The sequence below is a fragment of the Ambystoma mexicanum genome, chromosome 7p (genome assembly GCF_040938575.1).
Source record: "Ambystoma mexicanum isolate Mex_15411 chromosome 7p, UKY_AmexF1_1, whole genome shotgun sequence".
NCBI lineage: Eukaryota > Metazoa > Chordata > Amphibia > Caudata > Ambystomatidae > Ambystoma > Ambystoma mexicanum.
Genome location: NC_090939.1, coordinates 880,445,051 through 880,471,541, shown reverse-complemented (window position 1 = coordinate 880,471,541; position 26,491 = coordinate 880,445,051). Strand labels below are relative to the sequence as shown.

Genomic DNA, 26,491 nt, shown 5'->3' with positions numbered 1-26,491 from the left:
GTTTCTTCAGTATTTAACTCGGCAAAAACGCTTCTACAGTCAACTCGTTCTTGAACAAAATTACAATGGCTAACCCAGAGGCAGGCAAATGTCCAGCCAAGAGACGTTGAGAAACGGCACTGGAGCCTGTTATTGAAGATCTGCTTGCAAACTAAGAAGATCTTCTTCAACCACAAGCACAGAGTCCAACAGTACAGGTTCAGATGTTTTATAGCCCGCTAAGTCTATACATTTGATCCAATGCTTGCGCCAAATGCAAGCAAGATGCCACTGACTTTTTAACCTGGACCTGTAGTCCAGTGGATAGTTCTTGGGCATGGGTTAGTAAAACCCTGTTGATCGTCACACAGGTTCAGCCACTTCAAGAGCCATTAGTATGTGTATTCTGCCTTCCCCCTCCGACCGGACAGACAACTGGTACATTTATTTCCTTAGCATTGCAGCTCGCCGCAAGTGCATTGCCCAAAAATTGATGAATAAATCACTTCCCACGTACACATTGGCTACATGCACGAATCGCTGCTTGCAACTATGAAGAAACCTATTGGGAGCAATCACAATCCGCATCCCGCCCCAAGGATGTATGGTTTTGCTTGAGACCATAACTAGCTGAAAAGGCCATTCAGGATTCTGAAGGTAACTGATACAGAAGAAAGGATAGGGTTTTCATGAGAATGCCCCCTGTATGATTGTCTACTGTTAAAGTAACCTATTTATACACTGTCTCTTAAGGTATGTTGCTTGCACCTAGATACTCTATCATTAACCAGAATTGTGCTATTTTTTGTCACCTGTCTACTCAAAGCTAACTACTCTTTTGTAATGTTGGTTAAGTTAAAAAAACACATTTAACACAAGAGAGCTGCGTTGGTGACCCAACATTTTGTGGGGTGGCATATAGATGTAGCCACACTCCTTGCCATTGATACCTGCTTCTGTTCCCGTTGCTGTCTCCATTTCGTGCATCACACAAAGGTAGTCACCAGCAGTTCCCACCCTTTGTCGCAATGCCGGGATCCTGTGCTTTCCTAGCAGGAAAGGGATGGGACAGTCGAAGAAACTGCATTTACAGAAAGTAGGTAGTGCTCTGGGAGATCTCTTACCTACTGTCTACCTGCCTGTTTTTCAGGCCCGTCTGTCCGTTTCACAGAAAAATGTTTTTTTAAAATGTTAAGCCAGTCTCGGTGGTAGTGTATCACTGCTTTTGAAGTACATTTACTGAGGTGTAATTTTCTGTGCTCGGGACACACCTGGGTTCATCGTGCTCCTATCGTCCTAAAGAGTAGAATGTTGCTGTTCTATACAAAATATTGAAATATTTATCTGTTTCATTAACCATAAAGTCTTACTTTAAAAAAAAAAAAGTATTGAAGAGAGCGTTGATCGGGCAGGCATTATCTCAATGTAGTTCGTATCAGAACAATGCATTGTTCAATAAATACAATTTGATAACTGTGAGGGGTCAGAAATGTGAGGCAGACAACTTTGTATATGTCTTTCATAAAATGCCATTTTATTAACTCAAAAAGGGGTCTGACAAACACCTTGCTATGCCTACTCTGACGAGGATTTCCCTGCCTATAAAAATAAACTAAAGGAAACACTCTAGCAAAAGGAATCTGTCCCTCACACTTGTACATACAATAAACTTAACAAGATAATGTATGGCAATTCAAATATAACAGAAATAACAGTTAGGTTGAAAACTCTGATAACTGCTTCTCCTTGTAAATTGTTTGAAATCCCCCTCCCCGGATTCCAACAGGATTTTCAATTAACAGTTCAAAAATAGGAAAGTTTCGTCTTGTGATAAAGTTCTAATGATAAAGATTCTTCTTGCTTCAAAAAGTCTCTCCTTTGGACCTTAATAACAGTTCAAAATATTAAGCAAGTCTTTATCTCCTCATCTGTGGCAGAAAGTTCAACACAACTTCTTAACCACCAAGAATATTTCCACAGTTCATCTGTATCAACAAAGGGCTTTTCATCAGGATGATTCCACAACAGTTCAAACTATCTTTTAGTGGATTTGCCACTTCTTTTAATTCTTTAACCACAACATAGTACTTCAATGACTTCTACCTGGTCCACTCACCTGCCAGGTCTACCACTACAAAGTCCCTGCCCTGGTATACTGGCCTGCCAGGACTAATGAACACTTCTAACACTACTGCAAGTACCTTTGTGGTAAAGTTTTATTTCAAACGACTTCCCAAAATTTCTTGGCTTTCCACAACATCAGTTATGACTACTTCTGGGAAGACATGAAAGTGCTGTTTGTTCCACACTTGTGATTGCCACGTGCCACTCTTGTTTTCTCACTCGTATATTAACAAACTGCTGATAGTGCCTTTTGCTCCAACCCACTCTTCTTTGGCTTGGACAATGCTTGTTTAGGTTTTTCACAAGACTTACTTCTTGCTCACTGTGGCCATATGGTTTTACAAACCACTGGTTTCTTAATTACCCTCTCTTGGCCTTGGCAATGTTGATTCTTAGTCAAAAGAGGGCAATATCGAGGCAAATGTATAAGGCAGTCCTTCTGCCCTTTAACTCTAAAATGATACATTTCTTGTTTGTTCTCAAAGTTCTTATTAGGCCACTTTAGCTGCTTTGTATCAGTTTTACATTCAAACGCATTATTATTTGCCACTTCAGGTACTTTACATTAGTTTGGTATTCAAAAGCATTAATTTTGGCCAGTGTGCAATCACGGAATGTTCCGGAGTCACATACTGATACTGACATACTCCGGGTCTTCTGCCTTCTCTGCTGCACTCCACCCGCCAAACTGCACCTTACCACTTCCTGCGGCCCATGCCAGTCGGGAATGGAGCATTCCTCGCTCCAGGGACACTCCGGTGCTCGCCTGCCATTGAAGTCCTCTTCACAATCGGGAAAGCTTTTACAGTTAACGCTTCCCGCTGCGCAAACTCTGTATACAGGTTCCTTGAAGGTAGAGACACTCTCAGTCAGCATTTGATCTGCAAATCATGGCAGCCGGCAGCTCCGGCATCTCTAAACTCTAAAACATTCCTTTTAAACTTTGCTAATAATTATATGTGCAATTTAAGCTTTATCTATAAAAAGTTATGCACAACCATGTTAAGTGCCACTCCGTGCTTTTGCCAAGTGCATTTGGCAGTCAGAGCTATATTAGCAGTGGACCTAAAGTTGGAGCACATTTTCAGCTCTAACAATTATGGTGGACCAAGAGAACTCTCAAGTCAGATACATTTTCAAAGACTTTATTTTTGTTACGATCTGTATGCTATTAGCTCCCACAAGTAAAAGGCCGTTCTCTCTTTAGGAAAACGATGTTCTACTCTCAGAACAATAAATACAAACCGTGTAGGCTAGGGGTACATTACTTGTTCCATGTTTAAAAGTGCCCTGCATGCTTCTTAATACCCTAAGGAACACAGGCTTGGGAGTACATCCGCCAGCAAGCTTCTTGACGCTTCACAGAACATAGCGCCAGTGATTTAGTGCCCAACTCACGTCCTGGTACTTCTTGCTTTCTGTCAACTCTCTGGGATATAATGCACTGCTCACTGCAGAACTATATAGATCCCTGCTTGCTTTACCACCAGCCTCAGATATTCCCTCCCTTTGGTTGGGTCACGCTCCTGCACTCACTCTCACAAGTGTACTTCCGTCATCCCAGATCTCTGTGACGGCTCCTCCCTGTCGCGCTCTTGCAGGCATACCTGCCAGCGTAACGGGCAATGGTCATGTCTCTGGTGCCGTAGTCTTCTGTTGTTCTCTCCCTTCTTAACTGTTTGCCTGCATTGGATCTCTGCATACCTCACTCCAGTTTGTCTCTCTGAAACAAAATGGGTGACATTTGCACCTGATTTTTGCTTCTTCGCGCTTTGTGGTAACAGGGTTTGCGCTCCCTTTTCGCATGCATTAAGTGACATGCTTGCATCCTGAAATATTCCACAATATTCTCGGATTGCGCATATTGGAACACACACGAAGACACTGAGCAAGCATCCCTCGTCAGCCTGTCTGCAACAAGGAGCCGTGGTTACACGGAGTATCTGCTTCATAGAAACGGGAAAGATGTGAAGTTTGTGTCTGGCAATAAAAAAACTCGTCAGTAGTAACATCACCCCACCCCCTCCGTAGTCTTGGGTTCATCATGGTACCTGGGGAGGCATATACATATCTACGGGAGAGTTTTCAAGTGAACTACGTATGCAGTGCTAACATGAGGGCACCCAAAAGACTTGTGCCCCTGAAAGGCCAGTTGGGCTGGGGCAAGATTAGTGACATACCAGGTTACTGACCAGAGTCCCTTTCTGGAGCCCTGAAATCTTTTCAGACACAACAGGCAGTCAGAAATAAAAGATGTTATTAACCAATAAAACAGTACAAGCATAACACTTGCCAGGATAAATGGCTCATTTGGCCCTGCCAGGATTCGAACTTGTAAACTGCAGTTTAAGCTTCACACGTGCGGCTATGATCACCGTTACGTGATCCATCTCAATAATATGGCTCAATGCAGTGATGTGCTGCTAAAGAAATCTTGGTGCAACATGATGGCCATTTTTAAAATCCAAAAGGTCAAACTATTGCTATTGAGTTATTTATTTTATTGTTTGAAGCGCGGACCCACCTCGAGAGCAGCTGAGCGCTGTAAAGAGTGTGCGTAGCCAGCATTTGGACTGGCATCTTTTAACAGTAGCACAGTACCGTGATGTATGTGCGCCAGTGTGATGAATCAACTTCCGGGGCACCAGTGGTCCAGGGATGAATATCGGTTTCTCAACCATCAATCAGCCCCACACCTGTAGTACACCAGAAGGGATCCAAACAGATTGGAAACCCAAACAAATGATAAACCTCCTTGTCCAATTTTGGTAACATTGGACGGTACGGCAGGCTTATCCCCAAAAAGTTGTGGATCGTTGGTTAGTTGCAACACAGTGAAAATACAATTACTGCCCAATGATAAAAAGAGACTGCCCAGTCAAGGTTGTATACAAATATCAACTTTATTATGATCGCAACAGACAGTTCTAGCACACTACGAAATACAACCCACCCTGTAAAGGAATGCAGAGGACAGACCGTTTCAAAGAAGGAAAAGGGATGCACTCTGGATACTGCAGGAGGGTAGTCGGTATAGTAATTAATTGCAATAGTTCTACGATACTTGGTTTCAACACAAAGGGAGCAATGGGTCATATAATGTCACTAGGGACCTAGAACCACAATGCACCTTGTGCTTGTAGAAGTTCTTAGTGCTCTACAGCGTAGAGTCGGTTTCAGGGGGCATTGCAGCTTCTGCAACAGAGGTCAAGCCGGGAGACAGCTGAGGGTATCAGGCGGCAGGCAGTTCGGCGAGTGAGGCTGGAAGGACGTCTGGAGGCTGCCATGCACGATGGCTCAGTCTCAGGAATCGTTGGCTCGGGTCTGGTCGGCGGTTCTGAAGCATTGGTCGAGGCGTCTTGGACGGCTATAGCGACTGCGGCAGAACAGTCAGCGGTGTAGTAGGTTGCAGCTCGATGGGCTCACATGTCCTTTAAGGCAGATGTCGGTAGATGCTTGCTGATGCACTCCTCCTAGCTTCTTCACTGGGCTTGTGTCGTCCTTTAAGGCAGGTGGCCCAAAGCTGAGGGGAGAGTTGCAGGCAGCTGCCTTGTCCTTTGTATGGTTCAGACACTCTCTGGTACTTCCCACCTAGGAAGCTGGCTGTGTTGCAGAGCCTAGCAGGGCACGCTGTGTGCTGGCCGGGTACCAGTTCTAGAACTGCCTGCAGGCCCTCTGGATTCAGTATCTCCCTCTGTTCCCTGGGAGATGTTTAGGTGAGGGATCTTGCTTCCCTCTTAGAGGTCCTGGCCTTCCTTCACTGGCGGAAGATGTAAGGCAGACTGTACCTTCAGCCAGGGTCCAATGCTGAGTTCTTGTTAGTCCTTGCAAAGACTTCTGATGATCTGCCCAACAGAGGGGCTCAGCCCTCTTTTAAACCCAAATGGGCCACAGTGATTGGTGTATGCTAAGCCTACATTAATGCACCAATCTGGGGTCCCCACCAACAATCTCCTGTATGCATGAGGTCACAAACAGTGTGCTTTTAAACAGAAAAGGTAAAAGGGTGAAAACATGTAATACTAAGTCCCACCCATCTTCATGTCTGTTGTGGACCAAAGGGTCTCTCTGGTTAATTGAGCTCTCTGTGGTTTCTGATTAAAGCGGCAGGTTTCCCCTTGAAGCTGCAGCAAGACCAGACTTTCTGTCATGATGCCTACCTCTAAGGAGCCAGGTCCGACCCAGCAACCCCAGAGGCAGGCATCATTCCCCCCAGGGAAGTGCCAGCGGGCCCAAGCTGGGGCCCTTCGGACACAGTAGGCGCCAGGCTCATGTTGGACCCCTGTCCTGGCGCCTTAGGCGCCAGGCTCATAAAGCTAGACATGTGTTCAAGTGTTTTAATGTGCACTTACCTGATGCAGACCATGCTGCTACATCCAGGCCCTCTTGAGGCCTGAATGGAACTACTTTACCTGTGGGACTACTTTCCACCTGGGTGTGGTCGGGGAAGGATACATACCTGATCGGTGGAAGGATACATACCTGGAACTTCTTCCAAAGCTATTTAAACCACGCACGATCAGCAACTCACGCTTCGCGTTGTTCTGCTCCTCGCAGCTGTACGCTCACCGTGTCAGCTCCTGCATCTGGACTTCAGCCACGCCTGTCAGCATCCTGGGTCACCTGCAAAGGGAGATAAGAGAGAATTGGCGAGAAAGAAGACCTTACCTGCTAAAGCTGCATCACAGAGACATCACACCAACGATCCTGAAAGGGAAGACATCATTTTAAAAGCATTTCGCTTCTATCGCTGCAGCGCTGCATTTCACTCGTCTTTCCTGGGCGCCTCCATCTTCAGCAGCGATCATCCGGATCCGCACCCACTTCCCAGAGCCTAGAGAGAAAAAGACAAGAAAACAAGGTGAGAGAAGGAAGGGAAATAGGAAAAGCTCAGTTTCCTTCTAAGACTTACCTGTTGGGTCATTCCCATTTCATTTCGGGTCCTGCCGCTTCCTGGCATTCCGGACCCCGGCCCCTATGGGGAAAAAAGACATTGAATGAGCGAATGCAAAGACATTACCTGAACGCTCATCCAGAACTTACCTGTCATTTACTGGAACCGCACGTTTCACTTCGGGTCGGCGCCATATCTCCGGCATTCCGAACCCCGGCCCCTAAGGGGAAAAAGACATAAGCATTAGCGCTTGCTGCAATAAGACAATGAACATTATTATTATGCTTGAACTTTTGAACTTGCAACAGAACTCTTACAGCGCCTCACCTGAATAGTCAAGCTTATTTTGAACTCCCATCAAACCTCAATCCAGTGAAGTAACTGGGTTTCAACGCGCCCCTGCATCAGAAGCAGGATGGAGAACTCATCCTTCCAGACCCTAAGGTGAGACTTCACGGGGAATCGTGGAAGGGTATTGTGGAGGGTTGGAAGGGAGTGGGAGGCTTGAGCATTATTGCGTCAGTAGGTAATACTCCCTTTTCACGCACAGGGGAATATTCCTGCGAGCCAGAAAAGCCAGAGTAGAGGGGCCCTTCCTGTCCATCTTCAGAGTCCTGCGCTTCACCATTGAAGAAGCATCGGCACTCGAAGCCAGACCTGCGCCTCCGTGGGAATCAGGTGAGCGTGACACTTTCTGGCTTCTGCAAACCACATTCTCGTACCTTCTGAATGAGGTCTTTCTGCGGGGATGACTACTGTAAATAAGCTGTCCCAGACATGACAGTTCACTGCCCTTGATACTGAGAGGCGGGAACTGGCTTCAGTTTGGCACAGATGCAGATCAAAGGTTGTTGGGTTTCCTGTCTCCTTTGTTAACCTCTGCAGCCAAGCCTTATATGGGCCTGTTTTAAGTATACTCTATTAGTACGTTAATTGCTGCTACCATCTGCAGTGCTACACAAAAGGACAGGTCGGATCCATGGAGCCTTTGATAGTAAATTAGGCTGGCCATGGCAGAGGGAAGGTTTTGCCCTCCCCTTCTGAGATGACATGGTATAATCCTGGCTGTCATATCCCAACTATATATGACAGGTGGGACGGCGCCTGTAGGCTGTGTCCACCCAGAGTACATAGGTCTATGTTGTCGTGCGGTGAGCATAGGAAAATGTGTGTGGATTAGACCCACACATTTTCTGCAGGTTGATCTAGCATCATTAAATTTCATATAAAATTTCAAAAAAGCCCAGGTGAGTGCACACACGCTGTGTGGATGGTCAAATTCCTCACAGCCAGTATGTGCGTCCATTGGAATTGGTCCTTGGTCAGGTGTTGTTGAAAGAGCCATGTTTTGAGAAATTGGAGAATTGTGGAGGCATTCCGAGCTGACATCGGGATTGCGTTCCACAGGGTGGGTGCATGACGAGAGGAGGATTGTTTGAGGGTCCTCTTTGCGGACAAGTTGCGTTTCAAGTGGTTGGTCGATTTGTTGCGCGAGGAGCATGTGCCACCAGATACGTGGAGCTTAGCCGCCAGGTACGCTGGTGTTCTACTCGTGACTGCCTTGTAGATTATACTTGCAGTCTTGCAGAGTTGGGTACTGCCTGCTATTAATGAAGCAAGGCAGCAAGCACTATATAACAAAGTATTGAAAAAATATTTTGGGCTTTCAATAAAACTACACTAAACTACACAAAACTACACCAGAAAACTACACTATCAACTATGATAATAGAGTGCAGGGAATGGGAGGCGGGGTAGCTATTATCGCCAAGAACAGCCTTAAACTCTTCAAGGTATCTGTAGGATTCAGCGGGTGTGAAGCATTGCACCTCAAACTGATTTTCTCTCCCAACAATTGCCTCAACTTGATAGTTATCTATAGACCACCATCATTGGTCTCAGACTTCTCTCTGGAACTTTGCTCGCACTTAAGCACATTGAGATCCGAAAATGTGTCAACGGTCGTTATGGGAGATTGGAACCTCTGGCGAGGCAACAAGAAGGACAAAGGGGCCATAGCACTGGAAAAAGCTCTGAATAACCTCGACTTCACAGTTTTTAATAAGGACGCCACCACCCCTCAGGGTAACCAGTTAACCAGTTAGACTGGCTGTGTGGTCACAACATTACAATACAAAAATGTAATACAACTCCCTGCATCTGGAGTGACCATTACCTGATCTTGGCCAACCTAAAACTGCCCTGTTATGCTCATAAGCATAACCCCCATATCAAGGTATCAATTAGAAACTTTAAAAATGTAAATGAGCGGCAGCTGAAGCCCTGCTTAGACAAAATTCTGTGCTCCTTTCAGGATCACGACTCCTGCATTGACCTGCTCGACAAATATAATAAGCATTTATCTGAGTTAGTAGAATCCGTGGCACCACTTACCACTAAACTAACTAGGAGAATTAGCAATAGCCAAAAATGGTATACTCCAGAGCTTCTTGCTCTGAAGAAGGAAAAACGGTCTTTAGAAAGGAAATGGATCACAGATAAATCGGCAGAGAGTAAAGCGAGCTGGAAAGGGAAGGATAAGGAATATAAAGACAAAATTAAGGCAGCTAAGGCTAATTTCTTCAACACAGAAATCGAGCAAGCGGACAACAACACAAGTAAACTCTTCAATATTTTGAAGAACATTGAAAAGCCTGTATCTATTACTCCCCCTTTCGAACCTTCTGAGGAGGACTGTAATACGGTGCTAAATGCATTCCAAGCAAAAACAGAAAAGGCAAGACAAAATATTATCAAAGCCAGAACTTCTCCTAAACAGGAGAACTGCCCCATAGAAGTCAAGACCACTGCCAGAGAGCAGCTCTTTAACTTCGACCCTATCTCAGAGGCAGAGATGATGGAGGTGCTAAATAACATGAAACCCACCACTTGCGCCGAAAACATTCTGCCCCCCGGCATCATTCTCCAACACAAGGATATCTTTGCTCCCGTCCTCCGAAGAATAGTAAATGCTTCATTTCAAGAGGGCATGGTGCCGAAAGATCTGAAGAAAGTCACTATTACTCCACTGGTTAAAAAAGCGGGCCTAGATCCCAAAGATCCCGGGAACCTCCGCCCCATAACCAATTCAAACTTTATCCTTAAACTGCTGGATAAGGTAGCTACCCAGCAACTCCAACAATTCGTAGAGAACCAGGAAATCCTGCACCACCAACAATCTGGCTTCAGAGCATTCCATAGCACCGAAACAGCCATGCTGGATTTGCAGAATCGGATGTTGACTATGTTGGATGACAACAAGTTGGGGATGTTGATGCTGCTAGACCTTAGCGCCGCATTTGATCTGGTGGATCACCCCCTCCTTATCAAGGCTCTTAGAGAGAATGTTGGTTGCTCGGAGGGGGCCATTGACTGGCTTCTGTCCTTTCTTGCCAACCGCCAAGCGAGAGTACACTGGGGTAACAGTTTCTCCGACCCTTGTGATAGCCTATTTGGAGTACCCCAAGGGGCCAGCCTATCACCAATGTTGTTCAACATCTATATGCGCTCCTTGTGTAGCCTATTGGTGAAAGTCGGAGTGTCGTTTACAAACTATGCAGATGACACCCAACTCATACTGGAGCTAGGGGGTAGGAACCACACCACAGACAGCAAAGTGATCACCAGGGTTTATAAGATCATTGACGACTGGATGCAGGCAAACTGGATGTGCTTGAATGACTCCAAAACTGAACTGATGTTGTTTGGCTCCAGTCGTCAGCTGGAAAAACTGGGGGTAGAGTATAACACATTCCAAATCAAGAACACCACAATACAAGTGGTCCCTAAGGTAAAGACACTAGGGATGATGGTCGATGCTGCGGTCGACCCGCATGCCCAGACCAGCTTCCTCCAGAAAAACACAGCCTACTATCTCAGGCTGATGAAAGCCATCAAACCATTGCTGAATGAGGGAAATAGGGCAACGATAGCCAGAGCCATCATCCTCTCTAGACTCGACTACGGGAATGCCCTGCTTTTGGGGGCCTCTTCCAAGGATCTCTCCAGCTGTCAGGTGATCCAAAACAAGGCGGTCAGGTTAGTAAAAAATTTGAAGAGGAAAGATCATGTTACGGAAGAGAGGCTCTCTTTACACTGGCTGAGAGTAGAAGAACGGATAAAGTTCAAGGCTCTCTGCCTGGTTCATAAGTGCCTCTATGGCACAGCGCCCGCCTACCTGAAAACGAGTGTAGTACCCTACAATCCCAGGAGAAATCTACGATCAGGTGGCAAATGCCTATTGATCGTGCCCAAGTTTAAGCTGAAAACCGGGCTGGGCAGATCTTTTCATGTACTGGCTCCCAAATTGTGGAACAGCATCCCTGAGCCCCTGAGGTTGGAAACTAATCACTCCACCTTTATGAAGGTGCTCAAGACTCACCTTTTCAGATGAGAAATCGGGTGACGATGCCTCTTAGAGGCTTTCCGGTGGTTAGCAGACCCTTTAAATGTCGTAATATCTGTTGCGTATGTTTAAGCGCCCTGATGGCCGCGGGCTACCGGCGCTCTACAAAAATTAAATACATACATACATACATACATACAATAGTGACATCCTCCCATTTTGCCATGCTTTGTCTGTAAAGGCTCAGATGCTCATAGCATGCATCGGGTATTTGCATGGCCTGCCTAGTCCTCGGCTCAAATGACAGGCATTCCCATCCAGTACCCAGTTATTCACATCAAGTCAGATATTCCCATCAAATACTGAGCTGCTAACATCATTTTCCATCATATGTCAAGATACTCAAATCTGCCACGCATTGCTAGCAAATGTTAGGTACTCCTATCTCATTCCGGGTATTTATCCAACGGACAGGCATTCAGACAAATGCCAAGATGCCCTCATCCCTGAAGGGATTACCATGAAACTGCCCCCACACTCATACCTTTGCCACACATCCAGAGAAAGTAATTGCATCTTCCTCTAACTGCACCTGCAACCTTTTATGCAACATGGAAAAAGCTGATTTTGTGACACATTTTAGGCTTAGGTGTCCTGTCAATAGCAATTAGGTTGCTGATGGTACTCTTGTTCAGAGGAAATTTGTCTAGCATTTTGGTGCTGGACTGCCCTAATGGGTGGGACAAAGACCGATATGCAAATGGTTATTTCTACTCTGTGATGGGTCCAATGATCTAAAACGTGGTTGTAGACCCTCTTGTGTGGAAGAAATTCCATAAAACAGGGTATTTGACCCATATTCATTCTCAGTAGTGGGGCTTTCGCACTCCTTTGTAAAACTTGGGGTTTCACCATAAGTAAGCCAGGGTAATTTAGACGTGTACCCCTTGCTGACTTTGTCTTAGAAGCTCAGCTTCACCTCACTGATGAGGCCCTTCTAGGCTGAAACACGTGTTTGGGATAGCTGATGGTACTCTTGTTCAGAGGAGATTTGCCTAGCATTTCGGTGTTGGACTGCCCTTGTGAGTGGGACAAAGACTGATATGCAAATTGCTATTTCTCCTCTGTGAAGGGTGCTGTGAGCTAAAACGTGGTTGTAGACCCTTCTTAGTGGAAGAAATTCCATAGAACAGGATATTTGACCTATGTTCGTTCTCAGTAGAGGGGCTCCCACACTCCTTTGTAACATTGTAAATCCTGGTGTTTCTCCCCAAGTAATCCAGATGTGGACCCCTTGCTCACTCCGTCTTGGAGAGGCTCCCACACTACTGCTTTTCTTCCTGCAAATCATGTTATATTTTCAAATAGGATAGTATACAAAGTTTGAGTGGGTAAATAGTCTTGTGAGAATGTGCAGTCTGATTTTATCGAATGAGAAAACAAAGAATTAATTTTGAACGAATAAAAAACATCTAAAAAAGCGAATTTTGTTCTTCGTTGTTTTGGGTGAAGGTTTGGGGGTGGGAGTTCTCCCACAAACTCCCCTTTTTAAATATGTTTTCCCCACCCCTTACACCACTCTTCCCATTCCCAACCACATTTTATTAGTTTTCTATTCGTTATTATTTTTCCGATATTTTAGGTTTGTCTAAAATTGCATTCTTTATCTATTCGATAACATCACTGCATACCGTGCAGTCACCCTAACTTCTTCAAGGCTATGTCTTAAATAAAACTTTTATATGTGCTGCTTTAATCCACCCATCGCAGCTTCGTCCGCAGGTCTGGTGTCTATTTGTGCATCACTCTTTCATATATGTATGCCGTGATGCCTCTGAGTTTCTTTGTTGGCCTCCCTTTCAACATGGATGCCTCCTAGTTGCTGGTACCGGAATGCCCGACCACCCCTCCCTGCTCCTCACTGATTGGGCCTTTCTTCCACCTTAAGGCCCAATTAGGTGAGCTGGCAGGCGAATTCCAGCCCCCAACCCTAAGGCCCTGTCTGAGCCTGTCGGAGTGTGCTGGAGCAGGGAGCACCTCTCCATGCAACCTTTCTGCGGGAACTCTTAGCCCTAAAGGACTCACTGGATCCTTCCACCTGCCATGGTAAGTGTGAGAAACCTGAAGGTATCTCACTTACTAGTCCCCGGGGATCTGTCACCCAGGTGGCTAGGACACGGCCATCGCTATTGGACCCAGTTCTTGGGGGTGGGCCAGCGGGGGAGGATCACCTGGATGGGGGAGTCTTCGGGGAGTTGAAGTGGGACACCGACGGGCGAGACGCGGTACCCCATTCCCTGTAACACCTTTTCCCCACCCTACCCCATAGGACATTGAGAAGCTCTACCCCACCCCCTTTTCCGACACAAACACTTTACACAGTGAAAGGCAACGGACTAACACCAGAGCAGTTTACCTGACATTTCGCAACACCACGGTCAGGCAGAGTCGGACAATTGAAAAACACACACACACACACACACACACACACACACACACACACACACACACACACACACCACACACCACACACCACACACCACACACCACACACCACACACCACACACCACACACCACACACCACACACCACACACACCACACCCCCACCACACACACACCCCACCCCCCCACCACACACACACACACCCCACCCCCCCACCACACACACACACACCCCACCCCCCCACCACACACACACACACACCCCACCCCCCCACCACACACACACCACACCCCCCCACCACACACACACACACCACACCCCCCCACCACACACACCACACCCCCCACCACACACACACCACACCCCCCCACCACACACACCCCACCCCCCCACCACACACACCCCACCCCCCCACCACACACACACCCCACCCCCCCACCACACACACACACACACACACACACACACACACACACACACACACACACACACACACACACCCCACCCCCCCACCACACACACACACCCCACCCCCCCACCACACACACACACACACACCCCACCCCCCCACCACACACACACACACACACACACACACCCCACCCCCCCACCACACACACACACACACACACACACACACACCCCACCCCCCCACCACACACACACACACACACACACCCCACCCCCCCCACCACACACACACACACACACACACACACACACACACACACACACACACACACACACCCCACCCCCCCACCACACACACAGGGAGAAAGCACACCACGAGCAAGGCCGAACGCACAAGGGGACAGCTATTCCAAGCCGTTCAAGAGGAGGAGAAAAGCTGCGAGACCTTAAAGGACGACAAGGAGGGAGTTGCCCTTGTCCTTTTCAACTCAGAACCGCGAGACCTCCGATAAAGGAATTACAAGACCGGGTGGTGTGACAGGTGTCAACGGTGCACTGGGGCTGTCATGCCTGTGCCACTGGCGCACACATTGGCAACCATCATGGACTATTTGGAACTCCTTTATCTTCATAATACTCTTTGAACAACCTCTATTCACACTTTGGTCCTTCATTTCCATTTGCACGACTTTGGTACTTTATTTAATTCAGCTAACTATCTGTACCATAATGCACCTTGCTACAGTTATCATTTCCTGGCTATTCCCATTCATCAGTATTGGAACCACAATCCCCAGAAACCCTAGCGATCAGTGTGCTTCCACCTTCTCAGGACCAGAGAGGGAGGAGGCAGATTACCTTCAGGTGTATTGCTCCAGGTGCTGCCAATTAGCCTGCCTCAGTACAGGGCAGGGCTGTATTTAAGCAGCTCCCTGCAGGAGCACAGTCTCTTGCATCAAGAGTTCTCCCAGCCCCTTTTTGCCTTGAGCCACGATTTGTATGCTGTTCCTGTTGCCATATTATCCTGCTTCTGATCCAGTGCCCTTTGCCGGCTCCTCTGGGCTCCCTGCCGTACAGCCTGCTACACTCCTCTGGGTTCCCTGCCTCGCTGCCCTGCTTCTTTGGGCTTGCTCCTTGCTGCCCTGCTCCTCTGGGCTCCCTGCCTTGCAGCCTGCTACACTCCTCTGCCCGCAGCCCTGCTCCTCTGGGCTCCATGCCTTGCAGCCTGCTACCCTCCACTGCCTTCAGCCCTGCTCCTCTGGGCTCCCTGCCTCACTGCTCTGCTCCTCTGGGCTCGCTCCTTGCTGCCCCGCTCCTCTGGGCTCTCTGTCTGCAGCCTACTACAGCTCTCTGTCCGGCTCCTCTGGACTCCCTGCCTTGCAGCCTACTACAGTCCTCTGAAGTCCACAACAGTTTGCCTGCACCTTGTGCCATCCGTTACTGCAGCCCTGCTTCCTTGGTTGCAGCCCCCCTGTTTCCTGGCTACTGCTCCCTTGCTCTCTTCCTTGTTTGCAACCCCCTGTTCTTGATCCCTGTCCTTCTCTTTCTTGAGTCTTCTGTCCTCCCCTTAGGTTATCCATTTCCGTTATACTGTTTCCTTCTTTTCCTTCTGCTAGCTTTCTCCTGTCTTTCCAGCCCTGAGTTACTGTTCTACTATTCTGTGTACAGTTTCCGGTCACCATTCCCTACAGTTAGATACTAGGTTCTGCCCTTCCTTTCTTCCGGATCCTGTTCCGAACCTTGTTCCCTTTGACTTCCTTTTCCCTGGATATTTCTGTTCTTGTCTTCACTTGTGTCTTATGTAAATCCTTTGTACAGAGCTTGACTGTTGGTTTCCGGCAGGCAACCTCTGCCCCTTCCCTTGTCGCGTTTTCAGTGTTGTACTTCGTGTCATTGTTTGGTTCCTGCTGGACCCGTACAGGCTTCATTCTTGTGAAGTACTGTTACCTTGTTCGTGCCTTAGGGTTCAGGTACAGACACCGACTGCTGTTGTTCCCAGCCATGTTCCCGGCCATGAGCATACAGAGTTGGGCCCCTGTAATAGCAATCTGTGCAGAAAGCTGGTGTTTCCAAAGGGCAGAGTGCCATTCCTGACAGAGGCCTTCCACACGGATAATACAGACCGGGAGGAACGCTGGCTACCGTGTTACCGTCCTTGACAGCAGAGGCAAAACGGACCAGCAGGATCAGCACTGCCGGTGAGTCGGAGAAAGCCGATAGCAAACTGAACTGTATTGAGGTCAAGGTTGCAAGTGGCAGCATTATATGTGAACAAAGAATTTGTGTTTTGAACTTTTGAGAAAACCCAGAGAAGGGCCAGCTGCAGAGAGGTCAGACGCCGCAAGAGTGCTCATTTGAAAGACTCTGGCTGGCCCCTTTGTTTTGGTATTGAAACTAAAATTCCCAGTAGGCCCCAGGAGAGGGTGTGTCGGGGTCAGAGTGGTCCAACAAAGGTCACATAAGAAATCCTTTCTACAATCGGAAGTCTTTGACCCAATCGACGAGAGAAAAGCTAGGGGGAAGGGAAACCCCCTGAACGCGAGCCTAAGGCGAGTCTGAACCCGAGGGAGGGATGCCAGAGAAAAGCTAGGGGAAGGGAAAGCCTGCTTTCCAAAGAAAGGTTGCGAATTAAGGCAAGTGTGAACCCGACGGAGGGATGCCAAGAGAAAGCTAGGGAAATCAAAACCATGCTTTCCTAAAATTGTTAGCTCAAGCTCTTGACATTGCTAACTTCTCCTCTAACCAACTAGACTTCCTTGCCATAACAAACTTGGTTATACCCTGCCACAGGACCAACCCTGTCCTTGGCTCTCCCAGATAACTACACAATCATCAGAGCAGAGGCACTGGCAAAGATGGAGGAGTGGCTTTCATAGCCAAAGCACATCTGGGCCTTAGAGAATTCTCCAAAGCTTGCTTCCCTTCAGCTGAACTACTGTCGGTTAAACTCCCTCTCTCAGCCACCCGTACCCTCTTACTACATCTTATCTACTGGCCCCCTGGATCAATTTCCTCCTTTGAGGAAGACATTACCCTCCTCCTGACCCAAAACACCAAACCTGGCTGTCAAATCGTATTGCTGGGAGACCTCAACTTAGGCCTCCATGACCTAAATGACTCCAACGCCACAATCATAGAAAACTCTTATCACACAACTTGGCTTCAAACACTGCATTAATGAGCCTATACACAACAAGCGCAGAACACTGGATTGGCTGGCAGACTTGAACACGCAATATCACAATCCTTAATGCGCCCTGTTCCTGGTCAGACCACCATTGCATCACCTTCACTATACAGGAGAGTGCCTGCCTCGACACCAGCAACGCCATCGCCCACAAATCCTGTCCAGAAACAATCGTAACATAACATTAAACAACTTACTAGCCCTACTAAAACCCATCACAGATCCATCAAAAAACCTAGATAAGGACCCGTCCTCTCTGGTAGACCTGCACAACTGTACTCTAGAACAAGTCGTAAGTAAAATTACCCCACTTAAATTAAGAAAGGCGAAACCTTCAGCCCATTTAAATAAATGGTTCACGGCTGACCTAAAAACCTTCCACAACTCTAAAAGATCCTCTGAAGCTAATTGGAGTAAAACACCTTCAATCCTTAACAAGGCAAAGGTTACTACTGTCGCCACTACTTATAAAGCAGCTATTTTTAATACTAAAAAAGAGATCTACAACGTCAGAATTCAAAACGCAAAATCTGGTAGGAAAGGGTTCTTTACTATTTTAAGGGAACTGGAGTCCCCTGCACTGCCTACAGATGCCTGCCTCAAATGCAACCTGGTGCGCTAATCCAGAAGGCCTTATCTGACAAAATAGCCCTACTACAAGCCAAAATTGAGACAAAAAGAACAGCCTAGCTTTGAGCTTAGAAGTTGACTAAAACATCATCACTGGACTAAAACCTTCAAGATGCCAGGGAGATACCTGACCAGCCTCAGTTATTAAGGAAGGAGCAAAAGATCTAGCTCCGTTCATCACTGCCTTGACTCATCCTTCGAAAGCTGCTCAGTCCCTAACAATTTTAAAGAGGCATGGGTTATGCCTCTCCTCAAAAAACCTAATCTAGACCCAAACATACCTACCAATTACAGATACTAGATAGAGCGGCCTAATTACAAATACAAAAACACCTGGCGGACAACAACCTTCTGGGCCTGCGTCAATCTGGTTTCAGACTCGGGCACGGCACTGAATCGGCCCTCCTGGATCTACAAATCCAAATGGATGAAGCCAAAGACAAAGGCAATCTGGCCATCCTCTTATTGTTGGACCTCTCAGCAGTGTTTGAGCTTGTTGACCATCAGATCCTTACCAACCACTTGACCACAGCTGCATCATTCTCTCCAAACGCCGCCAGTGGATCTAATCCTTTCTTTTGAACAGAACAACAAGGGTCTTTGCACCTATAGTGTCTGCTGATCCAGTTACCCATCTATTGTGTAATCCCACAGGGTTCTTGCGTTTCACCCACGCTCTCCAACATTTTCACAAAGCTCTCTTTGATCATCTTGATAGCTTGGGTGTCACCTACACTAATTATGCAGATGACACCCAAGTCCTCATTACGCTCACTGGGTGCTATGACAGACTCCAAAATGTTAAATGAAATTTACCTTGAAATTCAGGCGTGGATGGCTGCCCACAGCCTGTGCCTAAACGACGAGACTGAGCCTCTGATCATCGGGTCTCAAGCTCGTCTAAACAGTCTTGATACACGATACAAGACTTTTAACATTGATGGGGAAACATCATTGAAGTTGCCAATGAGGTCAAAACTCTAGGCGTCTACTTAGACTCTACTCACTCCCTCAAAAACAAGTAAATACTACAGGATATACCAACAAACTGATCAATGCCTGCAAACCTGTCTACGAACAGTTGCCTTACGCTCGCCAGGGCGTTGATTTTTATCTAAGCTGGACTACTGCAATACTTTATTCTTAGGCTCTACCGAACGCAACCTGAACAATGCCCTCAGGTCTGCATTAAATATCCTACGTTCTAAACACATCTCTGCCATTAGACCTGACACACGCGCGTGACAGAATCTCTCTGCGCACGCTATTCATCATGCATAAATGCCTGTCAAACACAGCTCCTAAATATTTCGCTGACAAATTCACTAGGAACTTACATTCCAGACCCACAAGATCCTTCTACACACACTGTCTCAACATCCCTAAGTATAATCTGAAAACTGCAGGATGGGTCCAGCTACGCTGTGCTAGCTGCAAAGCAGTGGAACTACCTCCCTACAGCCATCAGGGCTGAACCTTCTTTTTGGACCTTTAGATCTAAAGGGAAAGCTTGGCTCCCTGCCCAGCAACATTAAACTTAACTCTTACTGTGTCTATCACTTATTCGCCACCTACTTCTCCTCTGTTGTGCTGCCCTTACAACTTTTATTGATATGGCCCGTGTTAGGCCAGTGCTTGGGTCCCCAAGTCTGGCTCTTGTCCCAATTCTGTGGATTCACCCCCCTATGCAGACCCCTGCTCACCCTGCCACCCTCTCGCACTGCCTCCGGGCCACCCCTTGCACTGGGGTCTGTATCTGTACCCATACAGGCCCCCCCCTTTCTTCCTGCACGTATCAGACCGACCCTGTCTGCTGCCTTAAACCTAGCACTTGCAAATTGCTGGCTGCACTACCACTGTTTGTTGCCTTTATTGTTTATTTATTATCTGTTTCTCCTCTGCTTCGCACTTTCCACTTCTCCCCCCTTCCATGCACTTTTCCCCACCCCCTCTCCCATGCACTTGCGCGTTCTCAATGTCACTGGGCTTAGTAATGTCGCTGTTTTATTCTCCCCTGTTCCCCTCCCTTGCCTTGTCGCGCTCTGAAACACTTGTGTACGAGCGCGATAGAAATAAAATTTCAATATCAATATGCAGCTTTGTTGACCGTGTTGTAACTTTTGTTGACCATTATGTAACTGACTCCTACGGCCAACTGAATTGCTCTTCAGCTGCTGGTGCCTCTTTGTATTTATTCTGATGTTGGCACGTTGACCAAATTGTAACCCATGTCAACAAGCCATTTGTCAACTGTTTCTTTGTGTATGTTCCTGTAACAATCAACTATGCTCAAGTGCCCAGATACCTCAGGGTTAGGTGCGCTCTACAAATAATAAACTAAACTTAACTAAACTAGGCATCACGGACAGGGCACTTGGGTGACTCGCCTCGTTCCTCTCTAACAGACCCTCCCAAGTTTCTGTCCTCCACCGCACTCTCTACTTGTGGTATCCCTCAGGTCTCTATCCTATCACAGAGGTTCTTCAAGATCTACCTGGCCCCTTTTGCTAACCTGATCTCCACCTACTCTACTCACTTCCAGTGTTATGCAGACCACACACACATCTCCTTCCGTCTGCCTTCCCCTATCTCCTTCTCCACCTCTTCCAGCCTTATTTCTGACTGCCTGGTTGCTATTCAGGCTGCCAACAATCTCTGCCTCAACGCCAGCAAGACTGAGATCATTCTCATTGGGACGCCTGCTCCCAACTTCCCCCTCCTCTCTGGCCAGACCCCTTGGGTCCCCTGCCCTCACCCACTTGTGAGACAAAAAACCTTGGGATCATCTTTGACTCCTCTCTCTCTTTCTCTGCACACAACACAGACATTGCCAAGAAGTCCAACTTTCAGCTCCATCACCTCAGGGGCATCCTTCCTTTCCTCGCCTTCCCCCAGAAGCTCAATGGCTGCAGAGCCCTGGTTCTCTCTAAACTTGACTACTACAACAGCCTCTTCCTCACCCTTCCTCTCTCCTCCCTTTGCCCCTCCAACTTATCCAGAATAGGGCTTATCCTTGGCCACAAAGCTCAGGGACTGCATCTCTCCAGCCCTAAAGTCTTTCTACTGGCTCCCCGTGACTGCAAGGATCAAAATCGAAACCCTCTGGATCATCCTCAAGGCTGTCTGAGGCTTGGGAACTCTATAGCCAGCTTTCCATCCCTCAATACTGGCCAGCCAGAACCCTTTGCACATCTGGTGCCAAGTATCTGCAGGTCAGATGTTTCCAAAAAGCAGAGAGTGGCTGGTAGACCTCTCTACTAGGCTGGTGCCTCCCTCTGTAACAGCCTCCCTCTCCCCATCAGACTTGTGCCGGATCTCCTTAAGTTCCGGAAACTTCTTCTCAAGACCTTCCTTTTCTCCTCTGCTTTCCATCTCCCGCTCCCTTTTTAAGCTCTCCACCTGCCGCTCTGACTGGGGCCTGATCCCTTTCTGAGTTCATACAGGGACCAGACCATTCCCTTACCAGTCTCTACCAGCATCCTTCGCCAGCACTTGGCCTTGGGATCCCTCTCCCAGACTATCCCTACCCAGTCCGCCTGCCCACTGCACTTTACCTCCACTCCCCCCTTCTGCCCTGGCACTTGCCGCCTCTGCCTACTACAGCACTTGCCCCTACGACCTTGGGGTCCTCCCGCTATTGCACTTCTCCCTTCACTCCTTTCCTTGCACTTATTCTCAAGCACTTTTACGGTACGATTGTCACAAGGCCAATATAACCATCTTTTTTTTTTCTTGTTGCTGCTTTTCGTTTGATATCCCATATTCCCCCTAAAGCCCCTTCTTGTCTTGGGACGCCTGCAAACACTGTGTATAGGCGCAATACAAATGCCCAATAAAATATAAATAAATAAATAATACGCTTTGGCGAAGCCAATAGTCCTGTAATTGCAAACAGAGGCCATGTCTTCTTTTATTTTCTGACCTTGCACATTTACATTAGAGCTATGGCCTTTGCTAATGCCTGTTCATATTATTGTTATGGAGCCAATATCATAGTTGAAGGTATTGAACTCCCATATTGTGTCCAATGTTACATCGTATTGCTTGGTGTAAGATTGTGAACTCCATAATTATGTCTGTTTCCGCTCAAAGTCAATTGTAATGCCAATTATTCCATAAACACATAAATAACTCTGGGATATACTCCAGCTTGTTTATATATTGCTGGCACTTGAGATTTGTGTCCAAGTATTATTTTTTATATTAAATTGAATGTGTGTTCTATGTTGGGGTTTTTATACTCGGTTGATTCTTCATTTGATGTAACATGCTAATGACTGCATTTGAAACGCTTGTTTTTTTTGTTAGATAGACAAAGCATGCAGATACCTTGCAGCCCGCTGTCATGTGAGTAAAACCACTTGTTTTAAGTTTTCAGTCCGTAAATTGGTAAGAGAACCTGTTTTTACCAAATTCAAGGAACGCAGCACACATGGGTAGCAATGGAAGTGCTGTGAAGGAGTGGCCTAACACAGAGTATTTTTCTTTTCTAGAAACGAATAGCAATATTGCTGAATAATTGTTTTTCCTCTTCTCAAATGAGGTTGCTGCACTGGATGCTTAACATTTTCTCTTGGACATGTAGGATTATTTCCACGGCCAGGAAGCTGGTGTCTTATAACACATGCTGTTCTAGACTAGAAACCCACAAGTTAATATCGAATGTATTTTTTTTTTACCTGAATTTTCAAGCAACACTGTTTTGAATATATGCTGGAAAATGCCCTCTAGTTGCAGAAAGTGTACACACGTTTTTTATTTTCAAGGAAATCGAGTAGTAGCGATGCCAATACGATTTGGCTGTCATTTGTTAAATGCAGCTTCAAATTTCCCAATAAATGTCGTGCCATGACTAAGTCAGCAATAAAGTTATCACTGTTTCAAGGGAAAACAGTGATCAAAGTACTCAAAACAGGCATACACTTCAAATAAAACGTAGATAAAAACATCCACTGTTTTGTTGAGTTAAACTTCTTAGACTCTTCCCATTACATTGCTACAAGAAGCAGCAAATTGTAACTGAGACACTCTAACAAAGACCACTGCCTTTAGGTTGCTTGTGAAGGTGTCAGGGGGATCGGAGGGGGGTGTTATTGGGAGGATCTCTGCTATCCCCTCTTCCCCCTCCCCAACAGTACTTTGGGCCTGAGGCAGGTGACCATGCTCATGCTTCAGGCTCTCTAAAGTTTACCCCATATCTGTCACCAACAGTTTCTGCGGCTTGCCTCTTTGCAGAGCTGCAGTCAGTAACCATACAGGAACAAGAAAGCTACAGTACTAGATTACAGGGAAAGCAGGCTGCTGTTTGGACTGATGCTGCAGCTGTTTGCAGACCTCAGGACAATTAGCAGCCCTGTTATTCCTTCCTGTCAGGGTTTGCAAACACGCCCCAGCACACATGTTTAGGAAAGTAGGATCCAAGATAGCAGATTGGCCTATCCATGGCTAAGTCTGTGATGTGGGCAGATAGCAGCAAGCAGAGAGAAAATGCCTGAAGCTGCACCATCTAACCAGTCCCACGCGCACAGTATCACCCGTCACACGCACAACTCGTAGGCACAGAGGGAGTGCTTGGGACTCTATATAAACGCTGGGAGGATGGAAATGAGGTTGGGTGTTTGGAGTAGTGGAGCGCAACTAGGTGGAGAGAACAGAATGTGCACAAGGAGGAGTGGAATAAGTTAATGTGCTTGAAGACGTCTGTGGAGATCTGAAGGTTGAAGAAGGAAAGAGCGAGGTAGTGGTGCAGAAGGAGATGTGGAAAGAGCATGAGACCTGAAGGTTCAGACAGTGGTGGAGGTGCGGGGAGAGATGAAAGAGCCAGAAGAGGTGAATGAGCAGTGAGACTTGAAGGGGCAGAAGGGAGCTGAGGGCCAAAAGGAGCAGGGGCGGCAGGAGGGGGAGAAGGGGGATGATCAAAGAGTAAAAGACACAGAGTGACGTAGGGGAACATCAATGATGGAGAGAAGTTGGAGCATGGAAAGAAAAGTTATGGCAGAGAGGTGGTAGAGTTTACTGGACTTGTAAGAGCTAGACAGTGAGGCAAATGCCCACGGATTGTCCCAGAAGAGTGGAAGGAGGAACAAGGTTGTGGCAGAAAGGTGAGGAGGTTAGCCCACAGACCGCTCGAGGAACAAAGGCATAGAGGCTGGTCCCCAGGCACGAGTGAGCAGCAATTTAACTTAGAGGAAAGGAAAATGGACTTGGGAGAACAGATCAGGTCCGGGAACAGGGAAGCACCATAGCACCAAGCCCAATGCCTGAAAATCCCCTTGGCCTATCTCGGCTGTGGAAGGCGTTGTGGTCCATAGTGAGGCAAAACTGAGAACTTCAATGAGGGTGCTGTTTACGCCTGCTGAATGCTGCACTGCCTGTTGTCATAGTTAGAAAACTGCTAGAAAATACAAACTGTTTCCATTCATGCTAAGTGGTGTACAAGAGACTGAGTGACGCTGTGGTGAGACCTAAAGAAATCTTGTCTTTGGGGCCCATTTTCTGAAGCAAGTAGACTTTCCTTCGTGACTTCGGGGAAAGACCCAGGCAATGTATACTATAGAACAAGACAGGGGGTGGTGTGCCCCTTCCGAGAGTAAGCAGCATCTCCAACCCGGGAACCTGTTGAACTCTTCCATTATCTATAGTCTTTGTCCCAACACATCCGACAGAGAGAGATTCCTAGGAACCCTGTTGCTAGAAGGGAGACCTATATGCCCCGGATACTGGGCCGACCTTTGGTGCCTGGCATCCTCATTTCCGTAGGAAAATAACCTGTGAGATACTTTCTTGTTTTTGTATTTATCTCAGAGACAAAGAAGCACCCTGTAGGAACCCAGAACCCCCGGAAGGCAAAGGGGAGACTTACCCCAGAGTCTGACTAATTTGGAAAATACCTATCTCGGTTGCGAGGAAACTGCCACAACTGTGGCCAGGTCCTTAGTGTGAAATCCTTTCTGCGCCTTGAAACACTTGCATATAGGAGTGTTATAAATGCCATACCATATATTTCAATCCTGAAAATAGCATTTCTAAATTTCAACCGTTCCTGGTTAAGCCTGGCTATGTTTTCCTCCATATCCTTGTGATAGGTGCACACAGAATGTTCAATTTTCAGCAATATTCCAATTCTGGAAACACAAAAGGCATGAATAGTGCCTATGGTGAGGGGGGATAGCTCAAGGTCAATGTGTTAATCTAGGAAGCAAGACACAGTTTGAATCCTGATCATGTGCTTAGAAACTAATCTCTGGTAATAAACGCGTTATAAAAGAACAATTATATAATACTATGATGGGCACCTGAAATACAAGGTGTTTCTACCATTTATTTAATAAGGTGGAGATACAAATAATGGATTATGACATGCCTGCCGGAAACTTGGCTAACGCACAGTGCCTTAATAGATGGGCACAGTATACTCACAAACAATGCAATAAACGGTCCAAAAGGTCGTCCAATGTCTAGCCAAATAATGATTATTAAAACTGGTATAGGGATGGAGATTATGGAAGGGTTTCACTAAACCCCTTAATTCAATTAGCGGTTAACGGTCTAAGTGCACCTGAGAGTATAGGGAAGCACTTCTTGGGTTTAATTAACATCTATTGCAATGATAAAAGATGCAAAACTGTAAAGTTTGTGAGCTTGGCGATGAAAGTGATCGATAACATGTACTGTAAATATGAGAAAGTGTGGTTTATTCTGTGTGGGGATTTGAACATTGATTGTGGAAAGGTAGTAATGCAGGAAGTTGGTAAAAGAAAATATGCAGCGGGTGGAAAGAAAGTAAGAGCAGAATGGTGGATAAAGGAAGGAAACTCAAACTAGAAACCTGCAGATGCTAAATGGCCAAATAGCTAGTGACCTTCCAAGCACCCCCACATGGCGTAATGGGGAGCAAAACTCAGTTCTGGATTACTACTTTGTAACACCGAATGTGCACGATGTAGCACTATCATTAGCGGTAGTACGTATGCAAAGCAGTGACCATGATCTGGTGAGAGTAACTTGGAACGTCCCATACGAGAAAGATCTAAATAATTGTCTCGTAGGGGTTGACGTTGAAGTGAATAAGATCAGGCTGCGTGTAAACCCCGAGGCAGTTAGCCGTTAACAAAAAACTTCAAAGAGTGGGTAAACGTGCAGGAGGGTGCCACAGACTACTTATCTCTGTTGACCAGTTTAAAGAAAAAGGGGAGAACCAGAAACTGTAAACAGAAATATATGCATGCATATGATAACGAGATTGTGATTCATAAAAAGCTATTAAGGAAGGAAATTAGAGAACTAAGGAAGCTTCCGGCTGTAATAAGACTATAGCGTTGTCGAACAGGTAAACAACAATATAAAAACTGGCTGATCGCCCATAAAAGTGAGATGATGCAAAAAGACGCAGAGACAATGTTGAGAGCAATTGCCTCCGGTAATACTACAGGATTGTGGAAGATTCTAAATGAGGAAGGTCAAAACCAGCAGACAA

At 46.7% G+C, this 26,491-nt stretch overlaps 1 protein-coding gene across 4 annotated transcripts in view; it reads left to right on the top strand.

The window, feature by feature from the left end:
* The window catches only part of CDC16 (cell division cycle 16), a 755,778-nt gene that overhangs the window by 70,132 nt on the left and 659,155 nt on the right, over nt 1-26,491 (top strand). For 3 of the 4 annotated variants that reach the window (XM_069637116.1, XM_069637118.1, XM_069637119.1), the window contains one exon: nt 22,324-22,362. The exons of the other annotated variant lie outside the window; for it this stretch is intronic. In XM_069637116.1, the coding sequence (XP_069493217.1) occupies nt 22,324-22,362 (39 nt within the window). The remainder of the gene's footprint in view (nt 1-22,323; nt 22,363-26,491) is intronic. 4 annotated transcript variants of the gene reach the window in all.